Below are 24,044 nucleotides of genomic sequence, written 5' to 3'. Positions count from 1 at the left end.
CCCCTCCCTCACTCTGTCATAGACCCTCTCTCAGTCTGCACCCAGAGCTCTCTCCTGGTGTGCCTCCACCCTCCCCACTGCCCCACCTGACAGGTGATTAATTCCTGAGGAGTGTGGGATTTTCACCACTGTATCCTACCCTTCCACCACCTCCCCCTGCCCCCAGCATCCCTGCTGGCCCTGCACATGCAGGAGATACTGGAGAACATTTCTATCTGGGAGCTGTCAAGGGCAGTCTGGCTGAGCATCCTGCCCTACTGTCAAGGGCAGTCTGGCTGAGCCTCCTGCCCTACCATCTTGAGAGAGGCTGTGCTGTCTTATTCTGGAGGCCTGATATGTGCCCTTTCTTTGGGAACAAACACCCAGGACTCCTGGCCACTCCAGCAGGCAGGCTGTCTTAAAAACAACTTGTAAAGCTCTTCTTCCTTTCTTGTGCCCCAACTGTTCAACCAGAAATTAGTCCTTTCCCAGAACAGTCTTTTCCAAGAGAGATACTCACATCCTGAACCGGATACTGGAGCCAATCTAACAGCCATTACACATAATTCCCTAATTGCCCCCTTTCTTCCTCATCTAATTGTGTTTATTCCAATGAGCACACAAAAGGCAGGGCGCTTTTCAGGGCAGGAGACAGGCCTTTCTAGCTGCTAAGGGAAAGAAAAGAAGTCATTTTGAAGAGAACTATTGATATTTTTCTAAACGGTGGCCATGAATGCAAATGAATTAATGGGAGAAAATCAAGGGCCTAGCTGCTTGCTGTTATGGGACTGATTTTTTGAATTCTTCTAATGTGATGGAATCTTAGTTTTAGAGGCAAACCAGAGATATCCACCTTAGAAATTTTAAGTTTGTATCTCAGCTCTACTTACATATAAAAGTATTTTAGGTTCCTAAAGCATCATTAAAATGTGGCACCACCATGGTCAGCAAGATTTGTAGACACCATCTTTGGGATTAAAAGGAACCTAGATTCTGGTCCCAGCTCTGCTCCTAACCAGCTGTGATCCAGCTGGGTGTGCACCTTCTCATCTCTGGACCTTACTGCCTCAAATGGAAACGCTGGATCAGACCATCTCCCTAAGTCTTCTTCCAACTCAAATATTTCTTTATTTATATGGAGGTCTTTTATTATACAGAGGGTACAGCAACTCCCCTCCTCAGAAGAAGAGACTACTGTCTGTGGAGGGTTCACTCTTTGTCAAGCACCTGGCCAGGGGATGTGGCTCATCACCTCATCTGTGCTATCTCACCACAGCACTGGGAAGTGAGAGTTATTATCCCCATGTTTGGATGAAGCAAATAAGTCTCAGAGAGGTTAATTAACTTGGCTGAGCTTGTGCACCTCTCAAATAGTGGAGTCAGGATTCCCTCCTCAGGGGTTCCAAGACCACTTCCTAATAAATTTCCCCTGGTTACCTCCCTGTGTGGACACCTCTTCACCCTGTTTGGACTCAGATTCTCTAAGTGGGGTTGCCCTCTCTGCATGGACGCCCTCCTCACTCAGCCCGGGCCGTGACACTGCACACCATAGGGCCCGTCCCTTGTGGATGGTCTCCTTACCCTGCTCAGTCTGCACCTACCCCAGGCTACCCTCTCTTACAGGTGCTCTAACACCCTGCACCAGGATGCCCCTGTAGAGGGACTCTCTCTCCACTCCACTCTGGACCACACTTCCTTGGGGACTTCTGGTGCTGAGCTGCCCTCCCACACAAAGATATTCTCAGCCCACTTGGGGTCTGACCTTCTTGGGCCACTGCAGCCCTCTCACCCTGTGGAGATGCCCACCTTGCTCAGGCCCACTTAAGAGGAAGAACCTGCCCTCTTTCAGAAACATTTCTGTATTAGCTCCTTGGACACTGTCCTCAATAGGAATTGCTCTTGACTCACTTACCTTCACTGTGGTCTTCTTTTCTGAACTGTCTTAGTCTTCCCAGCCTCTAAATTTTGGAATACCTGAAGATTCGGGTTCTGGATCTCTTCCTTCTCTTCTCTTACTCCCTGCATTATCTCACCCAGTTCCATGGCTTTAAGTATCATTGATAAGCTAGTCATTTCCATAGTCACAGCTCCAACCTGAATTTCTCTGAGATTGACTCATACCCAATGGCCTCCTTTCCATCTCCAATTTGGCATATAATGGGCACCACAGACTTAACATATCTAAAACAGAGCTCTTGATTCTCTTCTGGCCTCCTTTCCTGGTGTTCTCCACTTCAACAAAAGATACCAGAATTTGCCCCACTGCTTAGCGCAAGCCTGAGATTCTTTCTTATTAACCCTTTCTTATACACAGTTTCTTACACAACGACTACCAATCCAAGCCACCAGCATTCCTCCCTCACCCCCCAGCCCTCTCAGTGGTCTTCCTCCTTTTTTTTTTTCAATATTTTTTTTAACATTTATTCATTTTTTGAGAGAGAAACAGAGCACGAACAGGGGATGGGCAGGAAGAGAGGGAGACACAGAATCTGAAGCAGGCTTCAGGCTCTGAGCTGTCAGCACAGAGCCTGACACGGGGCTCAAACTCATGAACCGCAAGACCATGACCTGAGCCGAAGTTGGCCGCCTAACTGACTGAGCCATCCATGCTCCCCTAGTCTTCCTCTTTTTACTCATGACACCCCCAACCACTCAGGAGCTGGACCTATTTCTTTAAACATAAATCAATTCACGACATTCCCTTTACTAAACACTCTACAATTGTTTCTGACCATACTTAGAAAATTCAAATGGTCTTTCTAGCTTATAAGTCTGATTTGACTTGGACCATTTCCTCAAACTTCTCACCCTTTTGTCCTGCTGTCTATTCAACAGCCACCCTGGCCATTCTCTCATCTTCAGGAATGCACCCAGCTCATTCTAGTATCAAGGACTTCTTAGATCCCATTCCACATGCCTGGAACCTCTTCTTAAACACATCCCCATGGCTTATTCATTCAGCTTTCTCTCCATACATCGCTGACTATCACTATACGAAATATTACATATCCATTTGTTAGTGGTGGTATTTTCTCTCTTTGTCCTGAATGTATGCTCCATGTGAGCAGGGGCTTTGTTAGTTCGTGGCTGGGTTCTCAAAGAGCATTTGCTAAATAAATGACTGAATGAACTCATCCCATCTGATTTGAGAACTTCCTTCCTGTATGATTAAAGGAAATGGAGACAACTGACAAACACATGAGGAATCAGAATTCCAGCTCTCTGATTTCCTCATCTGGCTCCCCCTGATCAATCATCTTATTCGACACAGGTTATTAAGCCTGCGTCATAATCTGATTCACAGTAAAATAAGCAGGAAGTTTTTCTTGTTTTAAGTAAACTGAAGAACCCCTCCCTCTCAGCAACTACCCCTTCCCCCCCTCCCCAGGCCCTAGGCTCCTACTCTTCAGAAAACCATATTCTGAGGCCAGTAAAAAAGAGCAAACACACAAATCATCTGTCTACAACACATTTTGTTCTGTTAAAGGTTCCAGTACACACGATGTATAAGAGCACCCAGGGCAGTCTATCATGTCATTATTTCTTTCTCCTGGCAGAGCACAGTGAATGTGAGTCCTGAAGGGGAGTGGCTCACACAGTGCCCGTACCATTCAGTTCCCATCACCTGAGCCCGGAGAGCAGTAGGCGCTATTGAAATGCCCACTTACCAGCAAGTCATTTTCTGTGCCTTCTTTGGAACAAGTATGATCAAAATAAAGGTCTTGGCACTTCTCCAAAGAAGACATTCAGATGGCCAACCGACACATGAAAAAATACTCAACATCACTCATCATCAGGGAAATACAAATCAAAACTACAATGAGATACCACCTTATACCTGTCAGAATGGCTAACAATAACAACAGGCAACAACAGATGTTGGTGAGGATGTGGAGAAAGAGGATCTCTTTTGTATTGTTGGTGGCAATGCAAGCTGGTGCAGCCACTCTGGAAAACAGTATGGAGGTTCCTCAAAAAATTAAAAATAGAACTACTGTACGACCCAGCAATTGCACTAGTAGGTATTTATCCAAAGGATATAGGTATGCTGTTTCGAAGGGACACATGCATCTAATGTTTATAGCAGCTCTATCAACAATAGCCAAAGTATGGAAAGAGCCCAAATGTCCATCGATGGATGAATGGATAAAGAAGATGTGGTATATATATATACAATGGAGTATTACTCAGCAATCAAAAAGAATGAAATCTTGCCATTTGCAACTATGTGGACGGAACTGAAGGGTATTATGATAAGTGAAATTAATCAGTCAGAGAAAGACAAAAATCACATGACTTCACTCATATGAGGACTTTAAGAGACAATACAGATGAACATAAAGGAAGGGAAACAAAAATAATATAAAAACAGGGAGGGGGGCAAAACAGAAGAGACTCATAAATATGGAGAACAAACAGAGGGTTACTGGAGGGGTTGGGGGGGGATGGGCTAAATGGGTAGGGGCATTAAGGAATCTACTCCTGAAATCATTGTTGCACTAGATGCTAATTTGGATGTAAATTTTAAAAAATTAAAATTAAAATAAATAAATAAACAAATATTTAAAAAGTAAATAAATAAAAATAAGTGTCTTGGTATGGCAGGAGAAGCTATCATTTTTCTGAGAAATCTCAGCTGAAACTCATTAGCAGGTATCTACTCTTTTTCCCCTGAGAAATGTGGTCCCTTGGCCTGACAGACCAATGCTGGGCAGAAGCTGGTCAACAGATATGAAGCCCTAGAGTTTCAGCTGCTTCCACCCTGCAGCCCTCTACTCCCAGCCAGCCCACACCTGTCCCTTCTCAATGAGGCCAAGGCTGGGGTGACCGGAACTCATCTTTGTCCTCGGCATCTCCTTGAATCTCTTCACCCTGGTGCCTTAATACCTGTACTTCTCATCACTAAGGCCTGGATGTCTTAAGTCAGAGGTTCTCAAACTTCAGAATACTTGAGAATCACCTGGTGTTCATTTTAAAACTTAGGGCAGGGTGTTCAGGGCAGCTCCACCCCCAACCCCCAAAATGTGCCACTTTGGCATGTGGATTATTTTGAGCTGAAGGCACTTGAGACCCTGTGGTCTCCCTTAACTACACAGAAGAATCTAAATTGGGTTTAGAATAAGGGTTATTAGTAGAGACAAATTTTATCTGAGTGACCCATAGGGTAAACATCTAATTACCAAACATCTCTGCTCTTCTTAATGCCCTGTGACACGCATTCCTTTCCTCTGCAATGTCGGACCCCCACCCCATTCTCCTTAGTTCAGAATGACGTATATACCTCATTTTGCCCGTCTTTGGAATTTTCATGTTTATGTGGATTCCCCATACATATACCTATTAAATTTTATTTAATCAAACTCTGTTAATCTTTCTCATATCAATTTGATTCTTAGCCCAGCTAGAAGGACCTTTGAAGGGATAGGAATCCTTGGTCCCCAAGAATGGGACAGGACATTCTTGCTCACTGACAACAGACCCCACATTATCCACAGATTCTGAAACAAAAAATACAGAACAGGGCTAGATAATCTGTGTTTGTAACAAGTTCTCCACTCCGAGCAGATGATTTTAATGCCAGGAGTCTAAGGACCACACTCTGAAAATATAGTTCCGCATTTGCACTTGACATCTTGCTTGTTTTCCATTAACAAAAGGTCCTAGTGATCTTTTCACAGGTGCTCTCAAATCTACCCTTGCCCCATTCCCTAGTTCATGCTTTATGGCCACATGATGATTGTGGCTCCCAGAAGCCTCGCACTCCAACTCAGCTTTCCACTGGCACCAAGTCACCTCAGACTCAATCGATAGCATGTTTCCTCTGCTCAAATCTCTGAATAGCTCTCCACTGGTTATAAAGTGCTAGTCTTTTTATTCTTTAGCCTTGTATTCAAGGTTTCAGAAATAGCTTGTTGGGTCAAGGACACGGTGAGAATAGGGGTTATCAGAAAAACAGGACCCTGGAAGATGGCCGGCTTCTCAATAATTAACATAATAATAAAAAGGAATTAAGGACATTAAATGCACTTAAAATTTCCATGCATCAAGAAAGCCCTGAGGCTCAGTAACTCCCGGGAAGCGACTTCTCTCACCATCTCCCAGGTGCCACCAGCCTCCTAGCCCTGCCAGTTGGAGGCACCTAGGTCCTTCCTTAGAAAGTGCTCACCATGGAATGACTACTCTTCAATCAGAGAAGAGTTTGCATACAGAAAATCAAAGTAAGCACCAAGAGAGAGACCATGACAGGGAAGGGGAGAGAGGAAGACAGAAAGTAGGGCCAAGAGGAAGGGGCCCCGGGTGGGGTGGGGAGGGATTGGAGGATTAGAGTATAGAGTGTGAGGGGTACTAGAAATCCAAGCAATTCCCAGGCAGGAGGGTCTGAGCATGTCTGAGGCAAGTCTCTAGAGCTCACTCCCCAACCCTGCCAATTCTAGGTAGGGAACACTTGGAGAAGGCTGGATGGACAGAGGGTTAGAATGCTCCCTCTAAGATCAGGGACACCAGAGAGGTTAAAGTTTAGGATGTTTCCCTATCTTCTCTCCAATCAGAAGGCAAACCTAATGAGAACCTTCCCTCGATTCCCTCCCTATCTTCCCTACTGCAGCTGAGCCTCAACCCTGGTTTCTTTTGGGGTGTTCACCCTCCCCAAAGAGTCACCTATCATCTTCTTGAATGTATTTCAGTAATTGGATTATGACCATCAAATAACTTAATTGGAAACTTTAATACTGCTAAGTACTCGCATGGGCAAATGGATATTATTCAAGATACATGTCACAAAGAAGAGCATCAGCAATGCTGACAACACGAGTGTGAAAAACATGAGAATGGGTAGTGTCTGTTCTAGGGAAATTTGTATCAGAGATAAATGACTGTAGAAGGCAATTTTATAATGACAGAGTAGACAGGAAAGAGTATTTGGGTATGAGTATGACTTGTCTGTGTGAGACTTACTGGACAGGTGGTTTGAGGATGAATCTCAGCTATCAGGCTACATGACCTTGGGCAAGTCCCATCCTTCGGGACCAACTTGTCCACCAGGGCCCTTTGAGCAATGGCATTCCAGCAATAATTTACAAACATCTCAAGGGGAGAGGCTGGATCTCCCTGCATTCCCGTCAGGTAGCATAGTGCCTGTGGCATAGCAGAGAGGCTAAGAGCAAGACCTGATGTCAGACAGACTTGGATTTGAATCCTTATTCTCCTACTACTGTGTCACCTCAGGCAGATTTATTTAACCTTTCTAAGGCTCAATTTCCTTACCAGGAAGATGGGAGCCAAACTATCACCTGCTTCATAGGGTTGGCAGATTAAATAAGAAAAGGCAAGTGAAGAGATTAGATGCTTAATCATATGTACCCAGAAAGATGATGAATCCTGAGCTTTAAACAATACAACTTTTATAGGCACATTTAGTCCCAGTAACAAAATCTCAGGGTTGGAACCCAACCATCTCTCTGAGGTTTGAATACTCTCCACAACATATACAACAAGTAACCAGTTCACATTTCAAATTTTGCAGATGGTTCATCTACCTGGGACTGCACCCTGAGCATTTTCCTTCTTAGATACTTTCATCCTTTCCTAGAAGAAGAGTTCATTTCCAGACCCATCATCATTCTGGTCACTCTTTTCTAACTAATCATTCTATGTGCAACCCAAAGTGCTCATCTTTTATTATGCAAAACTTCAGTTGGATCATACAATGTCCAAACTGGTTTAGTATGATTAAGCAGCTATAGTCACTACTGCTAGTAAGAGATTGAATATCTAGAGTTTAAAAAAAAATCACTCTCAAATCCTTTTTACATATTCTTTGGCAGGCAGGAACTGACATCATAAAACCTATAATTTTCCATGTGAGGCTCCAAAAAACTGATAGAAACAGGTGAGATACATTTGTGCTACAAGAACTATGGACTTTAATATTAACACAGTCATTCAGAAGGGAAAATCACCGAGCCTGATAAATTCTGCCATCACTGCCCCTCACCAGCTCACCCAACTGGACTGCTTAACAACAAAAGACATTGTTTTTAAGGGAGTGCATTGGAGCTTCAAACCTCACTGTCCCACCCACACCACTGAGACCACCCCTAACCCTTCCTGCCTTACCTCCCACGTTCTCTGACAAGGGTGGGCACCCAGTTAGACTTCCTCTTCTCTGTCCCCTGGCTATACTTAGCTCTGCTTCCTGGCCTTCCCCAGAAATACCATCTCCATCTCCTCTGCCTGAGCTCTAAGTACCACTGCAATCCCACCCCAAGCACAGGGAACTTTCCCTGCTCTGACTCCACTAGCCCATGGTTATTTTGCTTCTTTCGCTCTGAACCCAGATAGCTGTGTGCCATTCATACATCCTTCAGTGCATATGTCTTCTCTCAGGCGAGGGACCGGACTCCCAGCACAGGGTCTTGCACACAGCAGGTATTCTAAAACATTTCATCAATTCATTCTTGCAAAAAACAGAGGGAGAAGAAAAAGAAGGGGAGGCAAAATAAGATGACCTGCAGACAGTGTTCAAAACCAGTTGCTCTGGCTGTGGAAAACAACGGAACAGAGTTTGCATCTACCAGAAAGATCAAGAATCTAGCTACTCTTTGTTCTTGTCAGCACAAAGTCCGGCCTCTCTGGGCTGGGAAGTAGTCCCTTACACCCCTGGAAAGCCGCAGAAGTTAGGGGGAAATAGAAGGTGGAGATAGGCTGATGTTGTCATGGACTGCCCTTTCTGGCTCTTGCTCAGTGCTGTCCTACTCTAAACAGGAAAAACAATAGTACTGAAAATTATTCTGCTGGCGATACTAGAGCAGGGTCTGGCTTATCTGCACCTTTCTGCAGCTTAATGAACCCCAATTCCAGTTTGGTCCTTAGAGATTTATTTCCATTGCCCTCAGGCCCAGCAGGGAAGAGAAACCTGAGCACATCTGTTGGGACTCAAGGGAGGGCAACCACCAGGGTGATGTGCCAGGCCGCTTCTGGTTGCAGAGGTTTCAATGAAATCTCTTTTTCGCTGGTGCCTACCCTCGATCTTCATCTTTTTGCTTTACTCTGCTTTGGGCCCTTAATGGGCAAAATATTCCTACTTGGGCAAAGACCATGCCCAGTAATGGCAATGGGGCAACAAGTCAGGCAGGCAGAGGCTGGCTCGCTCTTCTGACCTCTCTTCTCCACCAGCAGGAGACTCTGTCTCTCCTTTTTTGTGCCTCCCTCCCTCACTTTCCTCTTTATGTTTCTCCTCCCATCCATGGGTGTCTGTTTCTCTGCCCTCTGTCTTCAAACCTTTCTCCCTTTCTTCCTTTGCCACATGGGCTGTCTCTGTCTCTCCCTCTTCTGTTTTGGGATATGTGCATGTGTCTGTCTGTCTTTCCCCTCCCTATGTTAAGTATGCGTGTGTGCTTCTTGTCTCTCTCCCTGGTCTCCTTCTCCATCTGCCTGGCTCCTCTCTTGTGTGGCTTTTCTGTAGGATATGTGGACAGGGAGCCAGGACACTTAGCTTCTGCTCCTGGTACTACATTAACTAGCTGTGTGGTTACAGCCAAATTATTTCACATCTCTGGACCTCAAGTGCCTCAATTGTAATGTAGGTTAGACTAGATGGTCTTTCAGGTCCTTGACAGCTCTGAAATTCTATCACTGAATGAAAAGAACTCAGAAGACCCCAGAAGCAGTCGCTATTGTTAGAAACAAAAGGCTCATGTCGGGGGGGGGGGGGGGGGGGGGGGGGGGCAGGGAGGGGGTTCCCTAACAGCACAAGCACCAGGTGGCGCTGGAGTACCACTCAGAGGATGTGACTAACAACCCAGACCACACTGATGGAGGCTTTACCACATGTGGGGCAGCCAGGGTGCTAAGCCTTGCGCTTGTATCTCATTCAGTCCAATGAGATAGGTACGATGATCATTCCTATTTTAGAGGTCAGGAAACGGAAGCACCAGAGGTGAAACGCCTTGCCCAGTCATACAGCCAAGACCTGTAGAACAGGATTGGCCCTCAGGGTGTCTGGTTCCAGAGCCTGTGTTCCTAGGCACAATCTGTATTGTTCCAGCCACTGATGCTCACTCACAAGCTCTCCACTTAGGCTGCCAAGTAAACATCTTAGACCCCAAATGTGCTGAAGAGTCTTGGATACAGACTATAGCGTTCAGTCAATCCTCTCCTCCCTCAAGACACCAACTCTGACTTCTCATGCCTCTGCCTATAACCGTTCCATCAATACTCTACTGCACTGCACACTGATTGGCATGTTCTGGTAGAACTGTTCTTTATATTTTCAAATGGGTATGTCTTGAGCCATTCTAACTAACTAGGCATCCTGCCAGAATCTAATGCAGTACAGTTCTAGGCCCATTGCAGAAGCCCGAACTTTCTGAATAACTGATGAACAAGATTTGGTAGCCCTTGTTTTTCCGCACTCTTCTTTGTACAACTGTCCCAGTGTCACTGACATGGAGAGTGAAGGCCTGAGTGAGACAATGGGTCAATGAAGTTATGCTCCAGAAGTGACAGTCACGTATCCTGAAAACAACAATGGAATTACCATCCTAGGGGATTTAGTTCTCACGGAAGATCCGAGCCCATCACATCCACCTCCTAACGTTCTACTTACTCTTGCTCAGTGCCAACAATGTGATTGTACAATAGACATGATAGCATCACAATTCCAGAAATACTCTCATTTTTAAGACCATGGTGTAGAATGGCCATAGGTGTAGTTTTACTATACTTTTTTTTTTTTTTCTAGATTTAGTGTTGATGTCAAGGTGGCCACAGAAAAGTCTGGGGACGGCAGTTCCCAGATAGTCCAAGTTTGAATGCCACCTTCATGTTGGGGAGGCCTTTTGCCTCTCCCTCTCGCAGCCCCTCTGTTCCTCTCTATGGCCCATCCCAGTACCACAGCCATGAAACAGCAGGAGGATGGAGAGCTCACCAAGGACACTGCACAACCCGCAGCCTGGGTTGCCTCTGTGAGTCACTCAAAGTTCACTGAAATAGTAACACCCTGTCTGCATGCCTCTGGAGGCTGGCACCTCACTCTGTCTCAATCACAGATGGACTCTGTGCTCTCCTGTGCTCAGGGATGATATATTTATCTGGACAGTTCCAGATGGCAGGAGTAGGCAACTGATTCATTTGCTTCTCCTTTCCCAGCAGGCCCCACAAGGGTTTCAGAGCTGGGGCCAGCATATAAGTGTCAGTCTCTCTTGAGGCTGAGGTGTCTGTCGCCTCTGATGACTCAATCACTGCTCCAACCTGGGGTGGTGGAGTAGGGCTGCCTTTGACAAAGCTAGGGTAGCTCGAGAATTGGAAACACTCCTGAAGGTCTGCCTACTCCCAGGCCTGGTTGCATAGTGAACCTCTTCCCAGAGAGTGTCCCAGCCAGTGACAGGATGTCCTGCTCACCCTCCATCCCCTCTCTGTCTTGGGGCACCTGGCACTGGGGACCCTCCCACAGCAGCTGAGAAGGGGTTCAATACTCCAAAGACATGTCCAATTGGCTCTCAGTGTTTCATGTAAATTTTGATACACTTTTAGATTACAACTGGCCAGTACCACAGAGAGTATAGAAGGAGTGTGAAATGTTATTTTATACGTATAAGCTTGAAGTTATGTGCTGGCCACAGACACTGATAGCATGAGTGCCCCCACCTTTGCCTCTCACAGCAGGGAGATGATGTGAAGCCCCAGCTTCAGTCTCAAGCTTCCAACCAGCTCTCCATCCCCCAGAATATCCACACTAGAGCAAAGCCCCCTGGGGTCCCCAAGGAGACAGACAGAGAAAGCATGAGAGGAAACAAATGGGTCATTTCATTCAAAAGGGCATTTGTGGCAAGACTGTTCTTTCATCATCAAAACATAACTATTTATTGTTTGTGGTGAAAGAAAAAGCTATGACTGGTATAATAATGCAAAAAGGCAGAATAAGCCATAAATAACCCCTTATCATGAATAGTCCATGTTTTAAATCTGGTTTGCCAAAGAATACCACCATCACACCCCAACTTCAGCGGACCACCTGTGTCCCTGATTGAGAAGTGAGCTCACTGTGTGTAGTCTAACCCTGACAGTGCTCAAATAACCTCCAGGCCCTGGAGCCATCTAGAAAGCTCCTGAGTGAGGGTCAAGTTCTCTGCCATCTACACACAAGGAACCAGGCTGTGACGGAGTCTCCTGCCCCACACCAAAGAGTGAGAAGGCCCATCTGTAAAGTTGTTTAGGCAAGAAGCATGCAACTAGTAAGTCCATATGGTGAAAGGGGTGGGGGCAGCTGGGGCTGATTTGCCCTCTTCCCTCCGTAAATCACGTGTCCCCAGGCCTGGTCACCTGGGTCAGGGACTTGGGCCACCTGCCTGCCTGAGATGGATGCCTCGTGCTGGAAGCGGCCTGTTTGTTACCTGTTGCACGTCTTGCTGGAATACACAGAGCTGCAGCCGCTGGTGGAGCCGCACCTTGCGGTGCTGCCAGATGCTCTCGAGCCGCCGCTGGTGGTGCAGCACCTCGTGCACCACGTCCAGCACCTGGTGCACCGCCTTGGAGTAGTTGGCAGTGGCCGTGAGGGACTCAGAGTTCCCAGGACTCAGGGGACGCTGCAGCACATCCAGCAGTGCTTTGCCATCTTGGCTGACCTGCAAGAAGGAAAGGTTAGGCCAAGGGAGCCAAGGAGCAGGCATGGACAGAGAGGCGAGGAGAGTCTGCCCCTGGGATCCCTGGTTAGGACTGAGAATCCCAGCCCTACCCAGACCCCATGACACCCTAGGAATGTGCCAGCCAGAGCTGTCCTGGTGCTCAGCCTGTGGTCTGGAGGACAGCACAGTATCCTGAATCCTGAGGGAGGAGAGGTACTCAATCAGTGTCTCTCTCAGCCTTGAGTTTTAGCTTCACAAGGGCAGGGACTCTGCCTCGTTCATCTCTCTCCAGCACTTAGAACAGTGCCTGGTCCATCATACCTGATAGATATTTCGACTGACTCTTTGACTATGTCGAGCAGCAGAGTTTCATTTCAGAAATGAAGCTGAATATAAATTGACACCATAAACCTCTCCCCCTCTTTTTTCTTCACTGCTTCTACCTAGCTCTAAACTTCTAGATGTGTGACCGGAGGCAAGTTACTTAACCTCTTTGGGCCTCAGTTTCCTTGTCTGTAAAACAGGGACAGTAACGGGGCAACCTCCCACAGTAGTGGTGAGGATCGAGTGAGTTAACATGTGCGAAGTGCTTAGAATGGGGGCCAGCAGGTACTACTGGTTCCTAATTCTATTTCCACCACCATCATCATTTCTCTCTCTCGTCTTCCTTACTTCCTCTTCATTTTCTTTCTTTTTTTAATATGTATCCTTCTTTTGCTCTCCTTCTGTACAACTTCCTTTTTTTTCCCTCCTGAGCATGGTAACACCCCCATCTTTCCAGAACATGTAGAGTAAGGGAGGGACCTTTATTTATTTATTTTTTAATTTTTAATGTTTAATTACTTTTAAGAGAGAGAGAGACAGAGTGCGAGGGGGGAAAGGCAGAGAGAAAGACACAGAATATGAAGCAGGCTCCAGGCTCTGAACTGTCAGCACAGAGCCCAATGCGGGGTTCAAACCCACAGAACATGAGATCATGACCTGAAATGAAGTTGGACGCTTAACTGACTGAGCCACCCAGGCACCCCAGGGAGGGACCTTTAGCTTGTAGACACAATATCTATGTTCTTATGTTCCCCAACATTCGCCCTCAGCGCGGAGACCAGTGGGGGTGACACTCCCTGTCATTCCTATTGGAATCTTGGTACAATTGCAGGCACCAGTATTTCTGGAAATTGGCATCATCTGATTGACACCTGTGGCTCTCCAAAGCTGGCAGAGGACCCAGTAGAGCATGTATCTTCTCAATTTAAAACAGTGGTAACTAGGGAATTCAGGGATTTTAAGGCCCTAAATTAATTTGGTTAAAGATTAAATCAAAGTTGGTTTGGAGTTGAATGCTCTTCTTTTTCTTACATCAAGGTGGGGAAGGAAGCGTGTTCCCACCTCCAGCCTTACGATGGTGAATGAGGTGCTGTTGCTGGGCCCAGGCCTCCCCTTATCCCACCTTTGTGTCCTAAAAATAGCTTATTAGGGTTCAGGAACACAAAGGCAGCTGTTAGTCACCCTGTTCATGGGGCAACAGAAACAGTGTAGGGCCAGGGGGTTGGTGGTTCAGAGGAATACTGGGTGGAGAATCTGTGGCTGAGACAGGAGAGGAAGCCTGGCTAGAGGAATACAGCCAATCTAGGTGACTACCTCTACCTACCCCATCCCACTATTCCTGCCTCCAATGCATTGCCAGGGGTAACACCCTCCAGAGATGTGAATAAGACAAATATCCTGTGGCCAAACCCAGGAGAGCTCTCCTCAGGGAACTCTGAGCAGATGCTGTCTTTGGCACTGTGCTATGTCAAGGGCAGGGTGGTTAGAGTTGGAGGGCCAAGTCCTAACATCCAAGTCAACAGAGCTCCAGTCCTCTGCCTCAGTCCACATCTGCAGGAGGCAGGGACAGCCCACTGAACTCTGAGGTGGGTTTGGAGGGAATGTCTATGTCCAACAATGCTAGGGCCTGACAAAAATTTGGGAGAAATATTGTGTCTCTCTATATAATAATACACACACCCCACAAGTCTGAAACATGTTAAGTATAATATTAATCTCATTGGTGCGCTCTATTTTTGTATCTTACAAGGAGTAAATTTAGAGATTCTTGACCCATGGATGGTGGCACAGTTCTGTTAAAAGAGAAGCCTTGGGCCATTTGGATCAGAGCTGATGAGATCAGATTTGGCTCAAAAGCCCTCCTCTCTGCCTCCTATAATAACAAAACCTGTTACCATTTTTTTAGCACTTATTACTGTCAGGCACTGGGCCAAGTGCATTACATGCACTATCTTTGTAACCCTTCAAACTACAGGCAAGTGTTATCACCTTCACTTCACAGAAGAAACTGAGGTTTAGAGTAGTTAAGTAACGTGCCTCAAGTCACTCCCCTATAAGCAGGGGAGCCAAGAGTCAAACTCAGCTTTGACTGTGGCAAAAACCTTGACTCTTACCAGGAAGCCACTGGTTCTTTGATTTCAGCACGCATCAAACTCACCTGGCGTAATATTTATTAAAATGTAGGTTCCAGGCCCAGTTTTCGACATCCTGATTCAGTCGGAGGTGGAATCCAGGAAGATGCACCTTTAACAAGTACTGCAGGGGAGTCTGAGACAGAGGGTCCCAGAACTGGCTTGGAGAAACACTGTTCCAAATGTCCCTGCCCCATGGCCAGATGTGAATTCACTTTCCCCTCCTCATGCAGCTTCCTTAATTAGTCCATCTCTTATGCCCTCCAGCCTCTCTCTCAGAATTCACGCCCTTTAGTTAACTCACTTACTTGTGTACCTCCACACAGATAATGCCTGTATGCCCCTTTCCTTTCCCTTGGAAAGCAAAGGCAAGAAACTTCCCCCACTTCTCAACTTGTACCACGTGCCCACCCTTTGGTTTTTCAGTGCAAGAGTCTTTTAATTTGTCCTTAACTTCCATGACAGCTTCTTACTCCTGCAAACACTTATCTCCACCCCATGGTGAGTTTTCCTCCAGACTTTCTAGTGAGAAAATTGGTATTTGTTGATGGGCTGCTTCATAAAAGGGATGGCAGGGCTAGTGTGTACACACCCATTCACCAGACAGAAAGCAAATGGACGAACACAGCCTTGCTTTGTTATACTCCTCTTCCAGGGGAGAGAGCCCGATCTTCACACACAGGGTGAAGGGTGTGTGTGTGGGGGGGGGGGGGGGCATGCTTGCGCACATGAGCACATGTGCGACAAGGTGGTGCCTGCTGATGGCCACGCTTCTTTTGCTTCCTGGCCGGAGATCTATGAATGGAGATCATTCATAGATCAAGGATCTTAAAGATGTCTCCAAAGGGAGAAAAATGATCTTTCTCTTCTTCTTAGTCCACCCAGGCTATTTCACAGCATGCAGGCCAGTGCTCTGGCCACTCACCCACATATATACACACCCAGGAGCCCTGGGTGTCCGGCTTGGTTCTCACCTCCGTGTAGGCCTGGGTCACCTGCTCATACAAGGACTGATGATGGTGGATTGCCAGCTCCAGGTCCTGCATCTCGGATGGCAGGCCACCCTCACTGCACATCTTGCACCAGGCGTCCACTCCCGACAGGAACTGGAAGGAGACAGCAGCTGGGTCAGTGCGGGAGCACTGGGGGTGGGCAATGGGCAGATCTTTGTAGAGGTGGTCAGATGCCTTTGGAAGAAACATCTGGCACCTCTGGGAGCCTCAGAGACCACTGCAGAGAATGGAGTTTTCTAATTCTACAAACACCAACCCGACAAAAGAAGTACCTGTACCTGTTCAGAAAGCGCAGTTTCCACCTGTACAGAAGACCCAGTACCTGTTCAGGAAGTGCAGTTTCCACAAGCAAAGATGATTGTTATGAAACCACTGATGGGGGGAGCCGTCTACGTGTTCAACAGGCTATATGCACACATTGGCTACAAAATACAGGTGTGGGAAGAGCTCACTACATTACAATACACCTTAGAGCTTCTTGTCCTAGGCACACTCACAGGCGCATGTGAAAGGCTGCATATAATGGCACAGGAGATTTCCACACACGTGTAATGAGTTGTGCAGAGGCACAAAAAACACCTCACACAAGACCATCGGGCACTCCAGGGAACTTGCAAAGGCCATTCTCACAGGGGGTGAAGATTAATGCTCAACAAGATCTCCACTGTTGGGTCAGTATCCTCAGAGATAGGAGAGAGGAAGGGCAGCTTAGGGGGACAAATTGCACTGGGCCTATAATGGCACTGGCTCCTGGGATGTGATATATAGATATAGATCTCAACAGACATAAAATTATTTAAAAATTAAAATTAACAACTGTGGAAGACTATGGGTCTCCATGCACAAAAGGTGAGCTAACTGAAATCACTCAGATTTATTGGGTGGAAAAATACACCTCTAAAATGCAAATAATTCTTCACCCAATAGTCTGGAATGGTTCTGTCTGTGATTCCTCTCGCCTGGGTGCACAGCTCCATTTAAATTAATTGCCTAAATACCTTTTTATCTCATTGCCTAGAACAGCCCATATGAGGACAATAAAGAGCTGCCTAAATAAATGCATAATAGCTTTGAAAAAATAGCCTTGAATCTGCTGTTTGGAGCATGTTTGTTTTTTGTTTTTTTCTCCTAGCTAAAAAGAAGCATGGTTTATGAGTTTCCCTGAAGGACTGGTAATACCTGAGGAAATTGCATTAAAAAATAGATACAAATAAAATTGCTTTGATCCAAAGCAATCCAAGTCAGGAAACATCAACTACAAGTCACTCTCAGTTCTGGCACTGTACTTTCTGCAGCTGCGTGAGTTATAGTCTGGGTAGTCTGGGTGTGTGTCAGCATGCCTGGGTGTGTGTCAGCCGCCGGCCTGCGGCTACTGTGGTTGACTTTTCATTCTGAATGTTTTTATCGCATTAGGCCATCTCTTAACAATTCCAAAAGTGTGCAGGGTGTCATCAAGTATCAGACTGCACACACTTGCTAACATCTCAGAAGCTTCTTTACTCCACCAATAACCATTTCACAGAGGACCCTGAAAGCAACCTGACATTCGTGTGTCAGCCACGGGGGGCGCACCTCTTCAAGGCCCTTGGGATTTCCCTGTAATACTTTAACAAGAGCCCTAGACGTTAAGAAAAAAAAAAAAAAAAAATTTAAAAAAAGGGGCGCCTGGGTGGCGCAGTCGGTTAAGTGTCCGACTTCAGCCAGGTCACGATCTCGCGGTCCGTGAGTTCGAGCCCCGCGTCAGGCTCTGGGCTGATGGCTCGGAGCCTGGAGCCTGTTTCCGATTCTGTGTCTCCCTCTCTCTCTGCCCCTCCCCCGTTCATGCTCTGTCTCTCTCTGTCCCAAAAATAAATAAACGTTGGAAAAAAAAAAAAAAAATTAAAAAAAAAAAAAAAAAAAAAACAAGAGCCCTAGAGCAGACCCCACAAAATGGTCACCTCAAGGAGAGAAAGGCAGAGAGACAGAAAGGGAGGCATGGAGTCTCCCTTGCCAATCTGGACACACCTTGAACAAAATGTGCAAGTGGTAGGGTTGAGGAGAGAACAGGAGATTTGACATGAATATTCTCCTGGTCCTTGGAATGAACTAACGAGTCATTATCAGTCACTACCACCATCATCCTTTAATAAAAGGCCTAGATCCCTTTCAATGTGTCGGGCTGTCCTTGACTTATGATACAAGTATTTCAGTCTTTGGGAAGGTCTCAGGTGGAAACAGATACAAATGAAGGAAATACAAAGATACCAGGATAGTATGTTAAACAAATACAGTTGTGATGTCTAGCATTTAAAAAGGACATGAGGCACATTACATGTTCCATCTCTAATTCTTATAATAGTGCTGTGAGGTTTATGATTATCCTTGCATTAGAGATGAGGAAACAGGCTCTGATTGGTGAGGTGACTAGCCTAAGAGCTAACTATTAGAACCTACATGTGCCTGGCCTTGAAGCCTACACTCTTGCAATTATCCCACGCTGCCTTCCATGCTAGGTGGGTAACAGAGGGAGATATTTAAGGTATGACCTCATCTAGGACTCCCCACAATCTGCAAGCTACCCAAATGTCATACAAAGAAAGGAATTTAGAGGTTAAAACCACAAGCTTTAATGTTAGACACATCTCGGTTGAAATCCCAGCTGTTCACAGATTGTGTGATTTTCTCAGTGGTATGTTGGTAAATGTTTAATAAACAGCATGTGTGTGTGTGTACATACACAAGAGTATTGTAAACTTTACTGATATAAAGAATGTGTAGCACATAATTTACAAAGAATGACAACATATATATATATATATATATATATATATATATATATATATATATAATGTTCCTTACTGTAAATTCCATATAGCCGACCAATTCTCACAGGATGCTTTTGTTTACAAACAACAAACTTATATGAAAGTTAGCTAATATTTTTGCTAATATTAAGGTGAAAGACAAAAGTGAAAAATACCTCAAGACTTATGTCAGAGCATTATTCCTTCATCAGTGATGTGAGTGACTTCTGTGCTAAATGTAGTAATAGTTTTTGACTATCAGAAGAGTATTTCTTCAACCTGGTATGCTACTATTCACAATGTAACAGCTATAGTCAGGACACATCTTTAATCAAGTTCAGTCTGCATCTTTAAATATTTTTCCTTCATTGTCTTAAGACTCCAGGCAATCAACAAAACAATAAATCAAGCCCTGGTTGTAGCATTTAATGATTCCCGTGGTTTAAAACGTCTACCTTGGTCTATTTCAAGCTACCAATGTGACATCACAGAATGTGGAGTTGGGAAGAACTCATCAGGAGCACACAACCATATAGTATTTTCACCACAGAGACAAATAGATATAATTTAAGGAGCACAGGTAATAATAAAATGTAGTAAAATAACTAGGAGTGATGAGTTTTGAGTACCTATTACCTTTGTTTTTACTATATTTACTGTAAATTTATATAATTTAGTTTTAAATAATGGCTATGTTTAATAACCAGCTCATGAATTTGCTGAAAATTTGACCTTTGGCTCTTCATAGGCTGCTTAGAGCTAGCTCCAACACAACACTGGGTCTTAGGCAGGTCACTCAGTCTCTCCAAGCTGCAGTGTTCCTCTCTGTAAAATGGCTTGGTAATGTCACTGACCAAAGCCAGTAAATAAGTAGCAACAAAGAATTATTATATCTATTCATTGTGTAATTACTAAATTATTATTATCCATAGCCAGTGCTTCACGTAAGATTAGTATCCCCCTGATTTCAGCACTCAGTGATCAGTATTTAGTTTCCCCCATTTCATCTGTGTTCTGAGAATGTAGTCAACACACACACACACACACACACACACACCAGTAATAATAAACTACCAAGCCGAATGTAAACAGGCTCTGTGTTCCTTGTTTGGATGTTAAGCAAAACCATCCAGAGTTACCGATATTTCTTTATATGCGCAGGGGCCATGAAAGCAGTAGAACATGGGTTACTACTGCAATTACTCAGCAGGGCCTTGAGTGTTTCAAAGAGAGAGACAGTACATATACTCTCATCTTTCTGACCAACAGTGGCTACAGCAGCCCCCTTGGCCTCACCTGCTCAGCCTTCTGGTGGAATACCGCAGACATGGCAAGGATGGTGCTGCGTTCATCCAGAGCAGCAGCGAAGCTCTTCCACTCCTGGTCCAGCTGTGTGGAAATCTGCTTGATTTGCTGTGAGGCATAATGGCCGGCCTCAGAGAGGCGGGAAGCCACGGACATGATGCGGTTGATATTGACATAAGCATTCTGGGAAGTAGAGAAGACAGAGTATTTAGTGGGGCAAGCTGGAAAAGCATTCACTGAGCCCTTTTGGGGTGGGGTATTTGGGGAAGGAGCCTACTCAAAACAAAAAGTTTGAGAGAGGCTAGTACAGGCCACATGAGTGTATCCATTTTTGGCCCAAGAGAAGTCTGTCTACAACATAAAATTTCAACTGATAGCCGGTACAGTAACCAAGATGTTTCATTCTGGGGACCAACATAGTTTTTGTGCCAACTATTAATGCACATGAATGGAATCACTTTTCAGACAGTCTTAGTCATCCCCACAATCATCTAATGAAGTCATGCCACAGGAACAGCATAGCATGGTGCTTCCAAGAGTGACTCTCTGGAAGTAGAGGCTCAGACTAGGGCAAAAGACACCTCTCTTGCTCAGAAGAGAGTTATATCCAGGGCATTGTTGCCACCTACAACAGGGCAGTGGTGTTCATCAAAAGGAGCAAAGAACACAAGTCTTGTGATAACTACGCTTCTTCCTATCACCAAGCAAAGACTTTGCTAAACCTCTGCCCCTCTCCCTACCGAAAGAGCTGGGACACTAGCCATCAGTCAAGATTTAAATAAAAAGACCATTTGAAGCAACAATATTCTTCCATGCTAAAAATAAGATATGTGGGATTCTTTCTTATCCTTTAGACTTAGGGTTATTTCCCTACTTAACCCTCAAAAAGCATCTGTGGGTTATCCCCGAAAAGCATCTGTAGGCCTCTTCTGGACCCGCTGACTTCTTTCATCACGTGTTTTGTTTACAGTCATTCCCATCTTTGATTTCCAATTAAAAATTCACGGCATGTGTGTTATTTCCTACTAGGCCAACAGAAAACCCTCCAGGAACAAGGCAAAAGAAAAACTGCACAAACATAAGCCAGTAGCAAGCATGAATATTTTTAGCTGCTACCTCCTATTAATTGTTTGAGGTGTCAAAACAACCAAGTAATATTGTGGCATCCACAAGGAGCCTTTCTGAATCACACAATGTCTTCCTGAAGAAGGACCATGGCAGCAAGTTGCTTGTGCACCTTTGTTCTTTGTTACAAATCTTCTCAAATGACAATAAATATTCTTCAGCAATGGCACTTTCTCCTGGCTCTATTATTAGTGCAGGAGTAGTTCATTAGTATTGGCTAAATGAAGGTTTCTGGTTTTCCTTTCCCCCTTCCCTCATGGTCCCTATTCATCTTAGCTGTCCCTGACCTCAAGCACTCCATCCCAAACCTGAGCCAGGTTGATAAGGTCTCTCTTCATTTAAAAGGTCCCTGTGGAAGTTTAAAAGGTTAAGTGAAATGCTCAAACACAAATCCATCCTGATGTCTAATGACCCCCATGTGTAATCTCTTTCTTTAGTCTGGCCTAAGACCTTTCTGATGCAGTGCATTTCCTTAATAGAGCTAGAATATTACTGACTCTTGTTATTTGAAATAACTATCCTTCAAAGATTTAGGAGTCATTCTCAGCCTTGTTTTCTGAGTTAGGACACAGATTCTACCTAAAATTAAACTCTATTTATAGAACTAACAGAAAAACCAACTCTGTACTTGGAAAGAAAAGAGAAAGAGAAAAAAAGGCATGCACTGATTTTAATAGTTCTATCTTCTAAGGGAATAACATTTGGATTCCCTCAAATTTCCTGCTTGTGTCACGGTCTCAGTTTGGGTTGCCCCCAAAGCAGATCTTGCAACAAGTATTTGGGTCGCATGCTTTATTTGGACATGATTCCAAAAAGCAAGGTGAGGGACTGGAGAAGTCAAAGAAACAACGAAAATGAACAAAGCATGTGTTTAGGAGTGGGTTAGTGCTATGAGCAATTGGAGGTCATCCCTCCTGAAGCCTTTTAAAAGACTGCGTAGAATCTGGGCTGTCTCACTGGGAGGTGAGGAATCTGGGGTATTCATGCATTAAAGTGCCATTGCTCATGGTGGAGGGTCCCTCCTGGAGTCACTCCCTGGCAATTCCAGCCTGCCCTACACACAGGTCAAGCACACTTCCCAGGTCAGAAAGTGACCATGGGCAGAGAAACTCAGGAAGTTATCAGGGTATATGGGAGCCCTCTGCATTTATCCTTCAGGGCTGGCTGAAAGGATACAGGAGGGACATTGACAGCATCTGATAGAGCTGTCCTTCCAAACTGGATTCAAATCCTGAAGACCCTCTCTCCCACCCCACATTTATCTGGATTTATCTAGGATTATTGGGTTTTAAAGACCTCATGAGCTTTGGCCAGATGGGAAGCAGGAAAAACAATAAGAGCAGGCACTAGCCTCTTTCCAGCGTCCTTCATGTGCATCTTATGGATGCCTGGCCCTCGGTCATCACTGCCTGTTTACATTCTCTCCCCACAGGGAACATAGGGAGGCATGGTTCTGCTCACTTTTAGGAAGAACTTTCTAGCTCTTAGAGATGTCTAACTGTGGTTGCCTCTGGAGGCTGTTAACACTTTGTCACTCATTCAAATATTTATGGAGAGTTGGCCAGGCTCTGTGTTGGGGACTGTGGGAGATCAAAGAGAAATGAGACAGGATTCCTGCCCTCAGGGGCTCACAGCTGAGACTTAAGAAAAGTCCTCAAATAACTGCAATTTAGAGCAAAATGAAGTGTTTCTACGGAGGCGGAGGCAACTCGCTGTGGGGGTGCAGAGGAAAGGGATCAGAACCACTGGCAGAGATGTTGGGAAGGGGCTTCCTGCACAGAAGGGGTGGTGAGGCTGGCAGTCCTCCAAGGCCCCCTTCAACCCTGAAGCCTGTGATCATAAATGAAAGCTAAAAACAAACAAACAAACAAAAGACCACAGCTTACATTTCACATTCTAGAGACTAGCACAGTAAATGCCTTTTTTGTTTCCTTATCAGTGGGCAGAGAAATGTCTTACTAAAACTAACAAGTGATTATGCTTCACAAAAGAAGGAGAGGGAGTATTCCTCACAATAGAGAGATAAATATAATGTTGACTCATGAATTTGTGCATTCTTCTTCTCTACAGTCCCCTTTCAAAACAGCAAAACACCGCGGGGCGAGTCACATTGCCCAGGTTCATCACCGTCACCTCCGTTTTCCTTCAGCTAGAACCTGAGACAAATGGGCACCTAGATTCTAAACAGCAGCCAGAAATCAAAGGAAAAGATAAGAATGGTAGAGAAGGTCTCCCATGACTTAAAAGGAAAGAGCAAGGTCAAAGAGCTGGGTTAAGGGTCTGGGGGCGCCAGGGTGGCGCAGTCGGTTAAGCGTCCGACTTCAGCCAGGTCACGATCTCGCGGTCCGGGAGTTCGAGCCCCGCGTCAGGCTCTCTGGGCTGATGGCTCAGAGCCTGGAGCTAGTTTCCGATTCTGTGTCTCCCTCTCTCTCTGCCCCTCCCCCGTTCATGCTCTGCCTCTCTCTGTCCCAAAAATAAATAAACGTTGAAAAAAAAAATTAAAAAAAAAAAAAAGAGTCTGAATAAACAGGGGTGCTTAGTCATTATGCAAAAATGACATGTCATGGCCTTTGAGCCATCTAGCCATGCGGTTCTCCTGTGTCACTGTTTATGCCTCTGTTAAGGAGCATTTGGGGGTCACGCTTGTCCTGGGGATATGGCCAATAAGAAGAGATATTTTCATTCTTTATAGCCTTTCCATTCCCTACCAGGTGTCTCCTCCACTCCCTGCAGTCTGGCACTGCCGTTCTTCTTGGCCAG

At 45.3% G+C, this 24,044-nt stretch overlaps 1 protein-coding gene across 20 annotated transcripts in view; it reads right to left on the bottom strand.

Annotated features, from left to right (window-relative positions):
• KALRN (kalirin RhoGEF kinase) overlaps positions 1–24,044 on the bottom strand; it is a 677,424-nt gene that overhangs the window by 368,326 nt on the left and 285,054 nt on the right. For all 20 annotated transcript variants that reach the window (XM_043594359.1, XM_043594361.1, XM_043594360.1 and 17 more), the window contains exons 7-9: positions 20,151–20,342; positions 16,033–16,164; positions 12,372–12,602 (exon numbers count right to left, since the gene is read on the bottom strand). In XM_043594359.1, coding sequence (XP_043450294.1) covers positions 12,372–12,602; positions 16,033–16,164; positions 20,151–20,342 — 555 coding nt within the window. The remainder of the gene's footprint in view (positions 1–12,371; positions 12,603–16,032; positions 16,165–20,150; positions 20,343–24,044) is intronic.

This window comes from Prionailurus bengalensis, chromosome C2 (assembly GCF_016509475.1).
Source record: "Prionailurus bengalensis isolate Pbe53 chromosome C2, Fcat_Pben_1.1_paternal_pri, whole genome shotgun sequence".
In the NCBI taxonomy this organism is placed as follows: domain Eukaryota; kingdom Metazoa; phylum Chordata; class Mammalia; order Carnivora; family Felidae; genus Prionailurus; species Prionailurus bengalensis.
This window is presented reverse-complemented; position numbering and strand designations above follow the sequence as displayed.